General features: G+C 35.3%; 2 protein-coding genes across 11 annotated transcripts; one reads left to right on the forward strand and one right to left on the reverse strand.

The window, feature by feature from the left end:
- The first annotated feature begins 1,403 nt into the window (after positions 1–1,403).
- Positions 1,404–8,582, forward strand: LOC105137191 (AT-rich interactive domain-containing protein 6). Of its 10 annotated transcripts, none has more exons than XM_011042844.1 (14): positions 1,404–1,760; positions 2,041–2,478; positions 2,587–2,720; positions 2,816–2,855; positions 4,739–4,791; positions 5,107–5,152; positions 5,505–5,597; positions 6,434–6,556; positions 6,646–6,694; positions 6,770–6,824; positions 7,172–7,238; positions 7,345–7,395; positions 7,630–7,722; positions 8,098–8,582. In XM_011042844.1, exons 2-14 carry the CDS (start codon positions 2,074–2,076, stop codon positions 8,200–8,202), a joined length of 1,314 nt encoding a protein of 437 aa, XP_011041146.1. In that variant the 5' UTR covers positions 1,404–1,760; positions 2,041–2,073; the 3' UTR covers positions 8,203–8,582. The 10 variants fall into 10 exon arrangements, with proteins under 10 accessions (XP_011041146.1, XP_011041149.1, XP_011041143.1 ...); XM_011042847.1 differs by having other exon boundaries at positions 6,434–6,535; XM_011042841.1 differs by having other exon boundaries at positions 6,646–6,824.
- Positions 8,583–11,774: 3,192 nt separating this feature from the next.
- Positions 11,775–13,827, reverse strand: LOC105137193 (putative DNA-binding protein ESCAROLA). The gene has a single exon (XM_011042852.1). It carries the CDS (start codon positions 13,201–13,203, stop codon positions 12,301–12,303), a length of 903 nt encoding a protein of 300 aa, XP_011041154.1. The 5' UTR covers positions 13,204–13,827; the 3' UTR covers positions 11,775–12,300.
- Positions 13,828–15,962: the final 2,135 nt, after the last annotated feature.

Below are 15,962 nucleotides of genomic sequence, written 5' to 3' on the forward strand. Positions count from 1 at the left end.
AATATGTATTTTCTTGAGATTTTGTAAACACGTGTGGCTGAGACTAAGGTTAATAATAAAAGTTGATATGTTTTGAAAAAATAAAATATATTATTGACAAGTATAAAAATCTAAGGTATTTAGAAATAAAATTGACATGTTGAATAATCAATCATTTTATTATTTTATGAAGAGTAATGATTGAAATACAATTTAATTATCACAATCACGCTAGTGTTAGGTGCATGCCCAGCAATAAAGACTAGGGTTGTTGGGCAACATGCCCAGCTCTAGGTGGGCGTGCACTCAGTGTATGGTATCGGGATTTTTGCATGTTCATGAGTATTTATTTTGAGGAGTTTTTTTGTTCATTTTGTCTGGAGACATGATCAATGGTAGCTTCCATGTATATCTATCTTAGCAAAATGCATGTAAACTAGTGAATAGCGAAGATAAGCAAATCCAAAAGCAGCACCGCACTTATAAATCCAAAGGAAGGCAAAACAAACAAACAAGAAACCTAAAATATCCACTCACGGTGGTCTTGATTTTAGTTATAATTACGTGCTCGAGCATGATCATCGAATCTCTTCTCATGTGATCTTAAGGGCGCCCTCATATCGACTTAGCATATATATATAATATATTAAAAGAGATTTAATAAATTCTGATGAGCATTGATCTAAAATCTGAACCTAAAATTAAATTATAATTGACTGTGAATGGCTTCATAAACTTGCTGCGATGGTAAGAAATACAAGGGTTATTCATTTCAATCGTATAGGAAATTCGAGTTCAAAAGGAAACTTTAAAACAATATTTCTCCAAAAAAAAACCAGGTTTTTAGATTTACACTGAGTTCAAAAAACACATTTTAAAAGTTTTATATAGTTTCTCTTTACAAGTTAGAAAATTTAAAACAATATTTCTCCAAAAAAAAACAGGTTCTTAGATTTACACTGAGTTCCAAAAACACATTTTGAAAGTTTTATATAGTTTCTCTTTACAAGTTTTTCATTTTTCCTCAAGTAAAAAAATACGAACAATATAAGTTTTTTTTTTCAATATAAGCACTGTTTTTAAATAATGTAAAGGATTAAAGTTTTTTTTTACAAATTTTCATATCTATCCAGCTTCATAAATTTAATTTTCACTATGAATTTAATATAAAAAATTCATTTTTTTATAATATAATTTCTAATGATAATTAAAAAAATTATTAGCATGTATTTTATATAATTAAAAAAAATATTATCATCTACCGGGTAAAAAGTAAGGAAAAGACAACGGCAGCAGTGCAAGGGCAACCCGGTCTTTATGAGAGGGAAAAGTAAGGTAGATGAGCGTCTGCCACGTAATTAAAAAAACATGTTAAGCCTGGTATTTATTTTCTATAGAGTCAAAGGAGATTTTATTTATATATACACACACAAGAAAGGAAGGCATAGAGGGATAGAATAAAAAAAAATGGAAAATCCTGACTCCCACCGCCATGGATTTGCTCTGCTAGTTACCACCTTGTCTTTCTTCTCGCAAATTAACTGTCTTCTCTGAGAAACTAAAAGAATTCGCTAATCGAACCGTCGTTCCTTTGGGTTTGGCACGGACGGCACGATACGACACCTCCTACGTTCGCCGGAAAAGACTTGATTTCACCCTTCTCTGCCTTCCTCTTTACCTGCATTGCTCGCTTTCTGCTCAAACTCAAAACCCTAACACGCTGCCGTTCGCTCTATTCTCTTTCAAGCTTTACCTCTCCCCGCTTCTGTTATCTCCCAAAGGCAAGCTTTTACCACGTTTTTTCTTTTTTTAATTTTAAATCTTGAACTGTTCCGTAGTTAGGTTTAAACATTGAAAATCTTTTTCTTGAAAATTAGAAATGGATTTTTGGGATTGATTATTCTTTTTTCCTTAATTTTTCCCCTCCTCGCGAAATACTTTGCAAGAGGCTAACGGTTTTTGCCATGCTATATTATTAGAGAATTGTGCATATATTTTATTTGGATTTAATCTAGCGTATAATAATAATAATAATAATTCATGCATGTCGTTGGTCTATAGGGTGTGAACTGGACGAAAAAGCAAAAAAGCGAAATGGAAGATAGTGAAATGGTTGCCGTGCAAGACTTGCCGGGAGACTCGGATGCTAACAAGCCTTCTGATGCCACTGTTAAAGAGCAAGAAGAAACTGCTGATGTTTCGGAGGATCAAGAGCCGAATGAAAATAGGCAGGCATCAGTTGCTGACGATGACATCACTGTGAGTTCGGCAACTGATGTTCCTATGACTGACACTCCAGCTTTGCCTGATGATGGGAAAACTGCCACGGATGAAAATATTAATCGGCGAGTGGTGGAAGAGAAAACTGATGGAGATGGTGGCTCCTGTGTTCAAAACCAGCCACAAACGGCTACTCCATCTACCCAAAGGAGGTGCTCAACTCCTAGAACAAAGCTTTATAGTGCGGCAAAGTCCAAAAATGTATGGACTGATATTAAGGTAATTGAACCCAACATCCTTAGCAACCTAAAGTATTCATTGTTATCATGAATCTTGTAAGTAGAAGTATTGTTTGTGCTGAATGATTATATGGTGTTTGAAATGTAGATGGGGGAGACTGATGTTGCCGGGACCCTAGAGGAGCAAGCTGCATTCATGAAGGACCTGGAGATTTTTTATAAGCAGAATATCATGGATTTCAAACCCCCTAAGTTTTACGGAGAGCCATTAAACTGCCTGAAGTAAGTTTTATGTGAAAATAGTTTTTTTTTTCCCAATGATATGTGTCTAGAGTCTAGGTGTAAGCTAATATGGTCGTTTTTTCCTTGGGAGTTAGGTTATGGAGGTCTGTGATCAAACTGGGTGGCTATGAAGTGGTAGGTGTCTTTTGCTTCCCTCCTTATACATTTTTCATGTTCTGTGGGTTTTAGGCATTGGCTGCCACAAAAAAAAAAAGAAGTCTGCACTTGAATGGATTTTGCTGTTGTATGTAGCAGCATGGTTTCTGGAATTGGTGTAAGCAATAGGAATAACTTGCAACATAAGCTGTTACACAAAATCAATAGTGTTTGCTATACACTATGGGAAATTTAAATATCCCATATCAGTGGATAGATAGAATTATAAATAAGTAAAGGGATTGAGAATAGGAGTTGTAGTTGCTTGAAAACATATCAGGTTGCTCTACTGCTGTTGTCAAGCATAATGGCATTGTGCTTCAAAATGCTCACATGTGTTGACAACATCTTTTCTCACAGCTTGCCTGGAACCATGTTGGTTTGTCCTTCTGATTGGAAGTTTAAATCAATTAAATTCACTTCTATTCCTCCTTAGAACTTAAAAATCATACATGCTTACAAGTATTACCGAATTCCCCTCCAAATTAAGCTGACATTACCAAATTCCGTTAGTATTCACTTCTTGCTGGTTAAATGTAGGATAATGAAAATGCAGAAAATTCAAGCGACGATTACATCAAACAAAATTAAGAAGTAATCATGATAGATGAGATTAACCAAAAGAGAAGGGAATTCAATGAGAAGGTTGGCACATCCAAAGAAAATCAGTATCACAAGCAGAGAAAATGTCAGCATTTTATGAAATGCGAGGGATCAATTATGAAATTATTGTTAAGAGTTGTACAGAGCTATGACCCATATTTATTAAAAACTTAAGTTTTCTCCCCTTTTTGTGAAATTGTTGAAAATTTGTGGTGTATGCTTTATTTAGAAAATGGTTAACTATCCATGCTCATGATGACCAAAACTATTCCTGGAAGGTTTGGTTTTGATTGGAATCAAAATTGCACCAATGCTAAAACCATTACTAGAAACTAGTTCGTGCTTGAAATAAATTAATTAAAAGTAGAAAATTAATACATAATGAATTGATATAAGTGTATATCAACTCGTATTAATGACTGATGAGGATTCTGGGGCCTCATGCCTGATAGGAGGATGCATAACTGATCCAATTACTATGACCCCTCGCAGCTTACAAAGCACTAAATCCTCAAAAGTTCTGGTTCGAAGTGACTTTCATCAAGTCAAACCCTGTAGAGAAAGAAGCAAAGAGGTACCCCCAATTGCTTAGTGGTTAAATCCTTATAAGGTACTCTTGAAAACTATTTATCCTAGTCACAAAAGAGGCTATTTGTAAAGCAGCTTGGTTACAAGGTGCTCACGAAGCCGCCTGGTAAAATAATTACAAACGACTCCCAACAAATTCAAAAAGCAAACCTTCATTTCACTATATTCCTTTTGTTGCCATTTGAGAATTTGTCTCTTTTTCTTAAAAATATTCAGAGGATTTGCTGCCCCTTCAGCAAATGCTTTAGTACTTAGGCTATGCCCTTCAGATTGGGAAAAAAAAGAAAAACTTATTCTGAACTTATGTTTGACCAGGGTATTAATGAAAAATGTCTGATCCCCCTCCATCTTCTGGAGTAAAACATGTGGATACATGATATGTTTCAGGATCATAACATCTGGAGTATATGATTTCAGAGATGTAATGTTGCACCTGTAGCTAGAGTTGTACCACTTGCAGGATAATGTTTTTTGGTCACGTGCCTGTGTTGTTTTCTTCCAGTCTTATTGTGAATACAGGCATCTGATTTAAAAAATTGAGCATGAAATTGCAGTTTCGATGTGCTTATATGTTGTATTTTAATAATCTTGTGTCAATAATAGGTTTCATGGATCTTTAGGCTTTTATTGATATTAACTTATGACAGCTGCTTTTGATCTCATATCTGTAGGTTACTGCAAACAAGTTGTGGCGGCAAGTGGGAGAATCTTTCCACCCTCCCAAGTAAGGAAGGATAATTCTTGTAAGCTATCTTGTAGAATTTGCATGGATTTAACAAAGGATTATTAAGCCAAATATTTTTTTAAGTTATTTGTAAAATTTGCATGTATTTGGCATGGGATTATTAATCATTTTCAGTTACATTTCTTTTCATTATTTGCTTTTTAGGCTGCAGACAGTTGACACTTTACTATAACTATTTTCTGCTCTTCACATCTTGGATGTGGGCTGTGAATGGCAGCAATAATTTACGTGGATTATTAAAATATGGAAAATATTTATCATTTAATTCATTCAGCTTTTTTCTGTCTCTCACAGGACTTGCACAACGGTGTCTTGGACATTCCGCATTTTCTTTGAGAAGGTAATACTTTTTTCTGTGGTGAAAATGCTCTACATGTAGATGTTGGAACTTAATATGTTAGATAAAATCCTAAATTAAGACTTTGTTTTCTTTAATTTTAACATGGGAAGTGTTGGCCAGGGAATCTAATGATAGAAGCATTAGAATAGACTCAGATCATACAATTTGTCAGTGTTGACAAGTGTCCAGGCTTATCTTTGTTGTATTTGAAGTGAGTTTAGCTGTCCTTGTATGGCATTCATTTGAATGCCATAAAGATTCAAATGATTTAAAAGCTAGGTCGTGGACTAATGGATTATTGCTCTCTGTGACTTTCTTGTGACTTCTATCCCTCATCCCTCATTTACCACAGGCACTTCTGGAATATGAAAAGAATAAGAGGGAAACTGGCGAGCTCCAACTTCCCAGTCCACCCCTGCATCAGGCTACCAGTGTTGAAAAGGAGGTAAAGTGCTGTTCTTGCCTGTTTTTGTTTGTCTGTAGTATTTCCAAAATCTTTTACCCGCTCAGGAAAGAGAGAATTATTAGAGCCTTGACAGAACTAATCAGTGAAAGTGAATAAAAGCTCGGCTTGTGCTTGTTGGTTTGCATTATGGAACTGAACTTGAACTTGAGTGTTTAAACTCTTGGCTGGCTTAATATCAAATAGTCCTTTGAATTTTTCTTGGTACCACATATGGTCACTCTGTTATATGGAAGATAGAGTTGCACTTAATGAGAGAAAAGTGAATTCTACAATTAAAATCTATTAAAGTTTACCCGGTCCATAAAAATCCACGCATCCTTTTGGTTGCATACATGTACATTATGTAATTGATCTACGTTGCATAACTGGCACAAAAGATGATAGAGTCTGTTACACCGGATGAAAATGGGGATGATAAATCCTGGCATATTTCTGAATGTGAAATCTGCTTGCATCTATATATGGATGCATCTGTGAAGTGGTTAGTTATCATTGTTAGTTCTTGTCGGTCATACAAATTGCTGATAAACCATACCAGATTTAACTTTGTTGTGCGCATAAACCGTTTATACAACTATGAGGAAACCAAGTTGAGTTGAAAACTACAGGCCTGAGGCGAGCGCAACTATAAATTTTGTATTTTCTTCTGCTCGTGGGCCACAATGTTTTCATTGGAATCTGTATGCTGATAATAGTGTGAGCTGAAGCTGCTTGTAACAAACTTTAGTAGAGTTGTTAAATTCAGTGCCTGGTTCTTGTTCCTTTTTATCCCTGCTTTCATAATTTGTATTTTAATGCATTTTTCTCTCTACCAGACAACTGGGTGCCAAGCAACTGGATCAGGCAGGACAAGAAGGGATGCTGCTGCTCGTGCTATGCAGGGTTGGCATGCTCAGCGTCATCTTGGACATGGTGAGGTTAGTGAGCCATTTGTTAAGGTTTGTTGTGACACAGGACATACCTATATCTCACATATATTTCTGTAGAACAGTGCAGGGAAATGATGCTTTTCATTTCTCTTGGACAGGTGAAGAGCTTGAATTTTTCAAGACGTGAAAAGCCTCTCAAAAGTTTCGGTACAATCTCTAGAATGAAGATCTTTCCAATTGGCAGGTTTATACATTTTTATTTGATCTGGTTTGTTGAGTCAGGTTTTCACAAACAGAAGACAGATGAGAGACCTGTGAATGCTGAAACAGATAAGGAGTAAAGATTGCTCTTTATTTCCTCTCAATTTATTTTTCTCAGTTTTGCTTGCCGCTGCTTTCATACTAGTAATTAAATAGCAATCAGTTGATCCAACTGTTTCTTATGAAGTCATCGTTCAGCATAATAGCTAGTGTCGATCTTATTCTTTCAACAAATGAACCATGGCATATTTTGTGCTATCCTCTTAGTTTCTTGGCTTCAAGCTACAACTAGAAAGAAAAAAATCCTCCATAGAATTTGTACATCAGAGTCCAAATGGTGCCCCTTTTATGCCTAACTGCACACATACCATAAGGTGTTTTCTCTTTTATGAAGCAAGGCTAATTGTTTTTTTATCATCTTAGAGTGGATACTGAAATCATTGATATTGGGCCCCCTGCTGACTGGGTGAAGATCAATGTGTGGGAAAGTGTAAGCATCTGCTGTTTTTCTTTCTTAAAATTTCTGTTATCCTGAGCCTTAGTTGTCAAGTTCTCACTGCTGGGTTTAGTGACTAGCATACTGCACCTTTACACAGAAAGATTGCTATGAGATATATGCTTTAGTCCCCGGACTTCTGCGTGAAGAGGTAAGCACCTTCTCATGGTATCTCTTTTGCTCCCCTCTCATGTGTTTGTCTTTCCTGCTCTTATTCTTACCTCCTTGATGTCTTTTAGATGGAAATTATTGATAGAATGCTCTGTGCCATGGATGTGTGCTCTATCATTTCCAGAACTTAAAATGTTCCTTCATAACATATCAATTTTTGGTTAGACCACTCTCCCTAGAAGATACATGAAATCGCTATTTTTTGGTGGATCAGGTCCGAGTACAATCAGATCCTGTAGGGCGTCTGGTTATAACAGGTCAACCAGAGCAGCTAGACAATCCTTGGGGTATTACACCGTTTAAGAAGGTATTGTTATGATCTCTAACAGAATAGTAGTTTTGAAAAAAGAGGTGTTTCTGCTTTATAATCCTTGCCTGAAGAGCAAATGGCACTCCTATTCCAATATAGATACACCATGGCTTTCATGCCCTACGGAAGACTGTCATTAGCGAGAGTATGGGAATCATTTATTTTTAACTTACGACATGGAACATGTTAGTCGCCGACCCTGCCAGGCAGGTGGATTATTCACCATGTGAATCAACTCTTTTTTACCGAATTCATTGTTTATGGTATTGGTGTGGTCTTATTGGCAGGATGTTAGTGTGGTGATGGTCCATTGCTTTGATATATTTAACTTGTATGTACGTGAAAAACGTTTGAAATGTCTTTTTTGGTCAGGTTGTGAGCTTACCTTCGAGAATTGATCCACTTCAGACATCTGCTGTTGTTAGCTTGCATGGACAGCTCCATGTTCGTGTCCCGTTTGAGAACAGATCAGCCTGACTCCCTCCTCCTCGTGTGAGCTGGATCCACCAATTTTTCTAGGTAGAAATGCCAAGTTTTGGGAGAGACAGAGGCTCGAGAGGGAATGGCTGAGATCGTTTTTGTTCCTCCCACGTTGTTGAATTAGAGTCCTAAGCACCCATCTCTGTAGATGCATGTTTATCACGTGCAGAATAGTTTCTCGAGGTTCACGAGGGAAGCCATCTTGCGGATTTTGGCTGGACCCGTGTATGGCTGCTTTAGACGGAAAGTAGAAAGTACCCTTTTGATAATAATTAGTCGTGGGATTTTAACCAAAAAAAAATAACTGTGGAATTCATGTGGATCTCATATTTAATAGCTTGAGAGGCTGAAAAGGCTCTATTTTGATTTTATTTTTATTTATTTTTGCATTCAAGCTTTTCTTGTTTCTTTATTTTCTATATTATTTACAATCTCTGTTTCAATAACTTTTCTAACCAAATATGTTTTCCTCGACCACACCACAGCCACGGTTAAGAAATATAGTGACAGCCGGAGCCCAGCTGATCCTCGTATTTATAATTTGCACAATGTTGACCTTCGCGCCGCCTTAAATTAATTCTGTCATCCGAATCTTGTAGCTTCAATTTTATTCCGAAGCGTTTCTCATTAATGGTAGGCTTCGCTTCACCACAGAATTGAAAGCTGACACAAGTATGGAAGGAACCATTGTTATGAACCTTGTCCTCTTTGAGCTTAATGAACCTTTACATGCTTGGCTGCAATGCTAGTGTGTTATTATCATGTGGTTGGATTACTGGGCATGTTCTAATTAAGGCTAATTTGCTCTTTAGCTCGGATGGGAAAACCATGCATCATCCGGAGTTAGTCTCTCTATATGAGCCCTCATCGTAACATCTGTAGATGGTAATTAGTACATTAATTGGCCGAGATTCTGTGGAATTTTGCCGATCTCTACAGTGTGTGTGTGTGTGTGTGTAAATGAACACCGGATTTATCGATATTAATTACTGCCCCGGCAGAAATTATGAGTTGGTCTCTCTCCGCAATCATGCATTTGTTTTTGCCTTCAATTTATCCTACGTACACTCCGTCGCCTACTACTATAGCTTGAATGGATGGCTCTACGAAGATACGGGGAAAAGGTGGGAAACGTTAAGACCTGCTAGCTGCTTTCATGCATGCTATAGTAATTCACCTGCCTCCTCGCTGTATTTTTCAGGGATATATAGAATTCATATACTCATAAAATTCTTGATTCTAAGATATCGGGTGAAACATATGTTGAAACCATGCATAAGGTGAACATACAGATCTAGCTAGATCATGCAAAAATTGCATGTGTGTGCGTGTCAAAGGGAGTAAGAAGCTGAATAGTGCCGTGTCAGTACTATTCTGTAACTAACATGAACTCACATGGACACAAGACACTTCATGTCCTACCATTAATCACATCGTGAGAAACATGACGCCATATGTACTGCTCGGTTTTATTCTGCAACAAGAAGTTAATTGTTTGCTAATCTCTTCTTCTTCTATTTAGTTAACACTTAATTTAAGATCATGGTGTTAGGCGCTCTTATCAACAAAGAATGAAAGAAAGTGTCTCAGCTGTTGCATTAGGACGCATGGCTGGATGAAAAACACACTCTATGATTGATATACTCTTAAAGAGTTGGCAATTACACATGCCAAAGGCAACCTCTTATTGAAATCAAATCAAATTTATAGGCACAGACGAGCAATCCTATCTCTAATTATTTCAAAGACCCTAAGCAACTGTATTGATTGATGGATTCGTACACATACAATCAATTCACTCATTCATGAAGTTTATGACAATTGAGCAGTGCTGGACCTCCATAATTCCACGACAATTTATCAAATATATAATTGACTTGAAAAATTTGAAGGAGAGGAGAAATGTGATGGACCGTGTGCTGATCAAGGCATTCAAGTTTAAATCAAGATTTCATCACTAGCCAGCTTTGAATGTACAAATTGTTGGTCCGTAAGCTTTTTTCCCTTCAATTTCAATGTGTTTTTGTGTGTGGTCAATATACAAAAAAAACATGTAGCAAGTATAACAAATATTAATGCTGTGTTCTTCTCTTTTACGTACTATCAGTTGTTTAGTCATCATTAAAACTATCAATCTATCGATGATTACCCAAAAAAACGTGCAACAATGTCAATGTGCAGAGGCCAGAATGTTAAAACCAATTATAGGCAAAACAAAAACAAGAAATTTGTGCACATGGGATATGAGTGTGGGAAATTTCTTTTGCCTGTGAAGATTGGTAGTAGTGATATTAATGATGAATGAAGTGCTAGAAAAGGAAGGCATTCGGAGTTGGGGATTTTATGATTCCTACATAATTGTTTCTGTAATTAAGCTATTAATCTAGCTAGATGGGCTTTGAACTAGATTAACATTATATGAAACTAAGATGGATACAATTAAGTTTTTCTAAGAATCATGCTATACACATAGTGCCAACATGTTTTTTTTTTATTATTATTATTATATATTACACTTCTCTCGTTGGCAAGTGGGTTTTTCTTCTTTTCATGTATGTTAATGTTGGCACTTGACAACTAGAGGCTTGAGTTCCATGGCTCAGAAGACTGAAGTTTGGGGGTAGACAGGCTTGTTTTACGACCGTAACAGTAGTCTTGTTAGTTTCATACATTGTAACTGACAAGAGAACTCTCTAGCTACTGCTGTAACGCTTGGTCAAAGAAAGAAGTGTGAATTGGGCATGCAGGAGATGGAGAGAAAAGAGAGTAAAAAAAGAAGAGGGAGAGAGCGAGACACCTTAATTAGGGCATATATCAATTGTTCTCGAAGTTCAGGACTAGGTTTTCTCTCTCTCTTTTTTACTGTAAATAGAGCAACAGGCTTTTAAAGTTCTTCGCTGTGCTTTTCCTCAGTTGGGCAAGCAGAAATGAAATAAAGGAAGAAGACATGGCCACATGCAAGATCACAGGCAAAAATATGTGTATACCGGGAGCACGTAGTGCTATGGGATTGAGCTGAGCTGCTCAGGGGGGATCTATATCGTGGGGTGCCCTTGCCTACACACGAAGAATGTAATGCTAAAGACAAGGCACATGCTCTAATTAAGCATTACTATATAGGTTGCATGAATGATATTATTAAGTTGACATTTGTTTATTGTTTCGAAATAAATATATAGAGACAGGGACAGCGATAAATAAAAAATAAAAAAAAATAAACAAAACATGTTTCCTTGTATCTCCTGTCTTAAAAAAATAAAAACTTACTCTGAAATTATCTATTTTCTCTCTCTCTCTCTCTCTCTCTCTCTCTATATATATATATATATATAGCATCAAGAAAACCCCCACGAGTGTACTTATTTTCGATATGAAGAACAGATATTTCATATATAAACTGAAGCGGCGCATTTTTCTATTCAGATATCAAAACAAAAACATATCATGATAAATAATATTTCTTGCACTGGAAATGGAGACATGTATTGATAAAAAGAAAAAAAAAGAATTTTAAAAAATTAGAGAGAGACATAAAATTATGTATATATTAAACCCTAGCTAGCTAGAGATGAGCATCAAAATACATACTATATTAGAACTTCCAAATATAGCTACAAATTAATTATTGATAAAAGGAAAAAGAAAAGACACAGAAGAAACCCAAAATGGTTTATACATATGAAGTTGAACTTACTGACCTTGACAAATCTGTAAATTCATAGCTCTAGCTCCTATCTGGGTTCCAAAGTAATTATTAGTACCAGGCAGCCTCCATGAATATACATCTTCTTCTTCTTCTTATTCTTCTTCTTCTTCTTCTATCTTTATGGACTTGTCAATGAAGAAATTAGTACGACCAATCTCGATCTTTTTTATCACCACACCACAACCATGCTCATACATTAATACAAAATATATGCTAGCTAGCAGCTTAATTGTTATATGTATATATATATATACCCCCCCTCATGATCGATCATTAATGCTCCATCATCACTTATTGAAAGCTGATCAGAAACTGTCTCGCCCAAAATCTGATAGTACAACAATGTCTCTAACTCGTCACTCATTGGGAAAAAAACCTTGGTGCCCTAATTAAAATGGAGGCCTGGCAGCACTTCCACCCCATGGTCCAAACAAATCACCTGAAAATGGATAATTCCCGTGATGAGCTCCTCCGGCCATATTAAAAAAACCACTACCAGCTCCTCCAGTACCGCTGCCTCCTCCGCCATCACCCATCTGTCCGCCACTTCCAGTCACACCCGAAGACTGAGAAGCTGTGGGCTGAACCTGCACCGTCCCAGCTTCCTCCTGATCATCCAAAGGCAAACGCTCAAAAACTGCATTAGCAAAAGATGCAGCCATCAAAATTACTGGACCTGCAGCCATCAAAGGCCCCGCAACATTCCCTCCAACAACTTGTCCTTGTCCACCGGACAAAAATATGGACAGCCCTCCCGCCCCAGGTGGCGCAGGTGGCGGAAGCACCGTTCCAGATAGCGAAAGGATCTCAAACCTTCCGTGCAAAGTAAGCACGCTTCCTGCAGGAGAAGCTGGTTGCCTTAGAGTAACATTAGCAACTGTCCCACTTCCACTAAGAACACAAACTCCTCTTCCTCTTTTCCTCGCATAAGTGGACACGCTTTCCACTATATCAGCACCATTAGAGATCTCAATCACATGGGATCGGAGGGCATTAGGGCTGTCCCGGGTTACAATAATGGGTGGCTTCGGTTTGTTCTTGGAACCAGCAGGACGACCTCTGGGACGGCGATTCGGATTTGTGCCGCCGCCAGAGCTAGTGGTAGCACTACTATCATGATGATGAGCAGTTTGGTTGGCATGATCTGGTGGTGATGGGGTATTGTTGTTGTCTCTAGAATCAGAGGAAGGAATGGATGAAGGTCTTTGAATCAGATGAAGTTCAGGTCTGAGAAGGTTGTTGTGATTTTGACCATGAACGTATCGAGAATTATTACCTTCAAAACCAGCCATGTTTCTACTCGCCACATCTGCTCTCTCCCACCACTTGCTATTATTTGCCAGCTTTAATCTGATCTCTTCTTCGATTCTTCTCTCTTGATCTCCCTGCAAGTTTCTTCTTTTATCACTGAATTCAAACTACCAAATACTTGATCTTCTCCGGCATATATATTCTAACTTAGCAGAAGATCGAAAGCTGGAAGTTAATCGAGATTTAAAGAGAGACTAAGATACATAACAAGTTAGGAATACTAATATTTCTCATGTATATATATCAGTTTCAGATCATCAAATCCAGAAACAGAAACATGATATATAGAGTAACTAGATAAAAATATTTGTTTTCATGTCAAGAGTTTTTCAAAGGTAAATAAATCACAGAGAAGAGAAGAATAAAGGCTGCTATCAAGTATAACAAGTAAAAAGGAAGAGCCTGCGGGACTACTATTATTTACTTGAAGAGTTTGAGCTGCGGGGAGAAGGGCAAAATATTAGAAAAGGGGATTCAGCAGCAAGGAATCATTCATATGATGTGAATGCATACACTGGATTGTTACTCCTTTGCCCCTTGAGAGGTTTTGCGCATAAATATTTGATATTCTTGTGTTCTGCTCTACTTTCTACGGAACCTTGATTTGTTTAAGAATAATAATATACTCTTAAAAAATGTCTTGCGCATTTTAAAGGCAAAATAAACCTTAAATGAACAGTGGTTTTAGATTTTAAAAAAATCAGTATTTCTTCAAAAATAAAATTATTTTATATTTCTTTATTTATTGCATTTTAAATAAATCATCCACCTCACCTCTTCCTATATTCTAATGTATATATCACTGAGAATATGAAGGAACAAACGCTCCCTGTTTGTTGTCAGAAATCCACGCGCCTTATCAACTAGCTAGATAGGAATAATTCGGTGTGCAAGCCACTTTTGAAGCCAGGAGGAAATGTTGTTTTGTGATGGATTGGTATCTTAAAATACAAAAGATGATTACAGAAAAAATATAACTGTGTTGTATAAATTAAAATAAATATCTCGTTTTAAAATGAATTTTTATTCTTAAAAAATAAAAAAATAAAAAAAGAGAATTAAACGTATCTTTTTTTTTCTTTTTCATGTATATTTGATAATGTGATAGTTTTAATAATTGTAATTTAAGAATATATATTTAAAAAAATATAATTTATATTTTTTTCTAATTTAACTTAAAAAAAAAATCAATTGAATACATATAAAATTGTACCCCGCCGTATCATAGAAACAAACAAAACCTTACACCGGGCGTCGATCGTGACCGCGTAAAACTAAAAGCATGTCGTGAAAGCCAAGGCTCGTTTATGGCGCGTTTGATTGGTGTCCTCCGGCCTTGAAATAATTCTTCATAAGACATACAATAGAGCCAAAAAACATTAGATGCGAGGATCATGTGCAAATTAAATTAATAAAAACAAAATTCACAAAACTATTCTTCGAAAGAAAAAGCGTCCACTGAAAATAAATCACCGCTTTAAGCCTACCGCTTGGGGAAGAGAGGTGGTTTGGGATTTTGAAGTGGTTTTTCAAAGTTTAATGGAATTTTTTTTAAGGTGGATTGTGTGGCGATGCTAGGCGGTGGTGTTATATATATTTTTTATATTTTTTTATATTAGTATATTAAAATTACTAGGAAATACAAAAAAAATTAATTTAATATTTTTCAAACCAAAAACACTTAAGAAAAAACCTAAAAATATCAATAAAAATTGTAGGAAATACAAAAAAAATAAATTAATTTAATATTTTTCAAACCAAAGACACTTAAAAAAAACCTAAAAATATCAATAAAAATTGTGTCGAACACCCTCTAAGTGTATTTAATAATACAGTGTAGATTTTTTTAATTTAAATATTTTAATAAAATCATTTATTTTTTATGTTAATATATTCAAACAAAAAAAAATTAAAAACAAATTGAAAAACATACGGAAGCACAAAAACAAACACTTCCCAACAAACATTTTAAGTTGTGTTTTTTCTATTATTATATATTATTATATCCAAGCTAGTCAAAATCAAATATCATCAGTGTTCCAAATGCACAAGATAACGTCTTTCTACCTAGTCAATATATAACATAATTTTAATTTCTTGGAGGTTAGTCAACACCGAGCTTAATTGATTTCTTGAATACTGAGTAATTCTAGATAATCACTAATAATTTGACTTGTATTTTGATGGGAGTCAAATAATTTTATACACAGACACGCACAAGCTTTTCAAATATATTTCTCTCAACAAAAGTTTTAATTAAAAATTAAAAATTACAAGTATGCATTTAAATAAATAAATTAAAAGTCATTTATATCAAGATAAAAAAAATATTAATATGTCAATTCAACTTACTAGCTACAAGCCAAATAATTATTTTATAACACAAAGAAATTTATATGCAGGCGTTGTTAATATATTTTTTTTATAACGAGTTGAAAATATAAATATGAATTAAAAGACCAATACTCTCATATAATAAAATATAATAAAAATTATTTATAATAATTAAAAAAATATAAAATCTTAATCTCATTTTTAAAGTTGTAAAAATATGGGATAATGTTACAATTGCTTAATCAAAATATTATTTTCTTGGTCTTTATGTGAAAATTTAAAAAGAAAAACATAAAGCAAAAAATAAAAATTACAAAAGAATAAAAATTAAAAAAAATAATATAAAACTATCAAGTTTAGAGTAATAAACATTTCAAGTACATAGAATAAAAAATAATATTTTTTT

This window comes from Populus euphratica, unplaced genomic scaffold (assembly GCF_000495115.2).
Source record: "Populus euphratica unplaced genomic scaffold, PopEup_1.0 scaffold65.1, whole genome shotgun sequence".
In the NCBI taxonomy this organism is placed as follows: domain Eukaryota; kingdom Viridiplantae; phylum Streptophyta; class Magnoliopsida; order Malpighiales; family Salicaceae; genus Populus; species Populus euphratica.

Bases quoted from the DNA above. Each gene is read 5' to 3' on its own strand.
- LOC105137193 (XM_011042852.1), bottom strand. From the start codon at position 13,203: ATGGCTGGTTTTGAAGGTAATAATTCTCGATACGTTCATGGTCAAAAT.
- LOC105137191 (XM_011042841.1), top strand. From the start codon at position 2,074: ATGGAAGATAGTGAAATGGTTGCCGTGCAAGACTTGCCGGGAGACTCG. The intron at 2,721-2,815 runs GTAAGTTTTATG...CTTGGGAGTTAG, and splicing joins GAGCCATTAAACTGCCTGAA to GTTATGGAGGTCTGTGATCA. The intron at 7,723-8,097 runs GTATTGTTATGA...TTTTTTGGTCAG, and splicing joins GTATTACACCGTTTAAGAAG to GTTGTGAGCTTACCTTCGAG.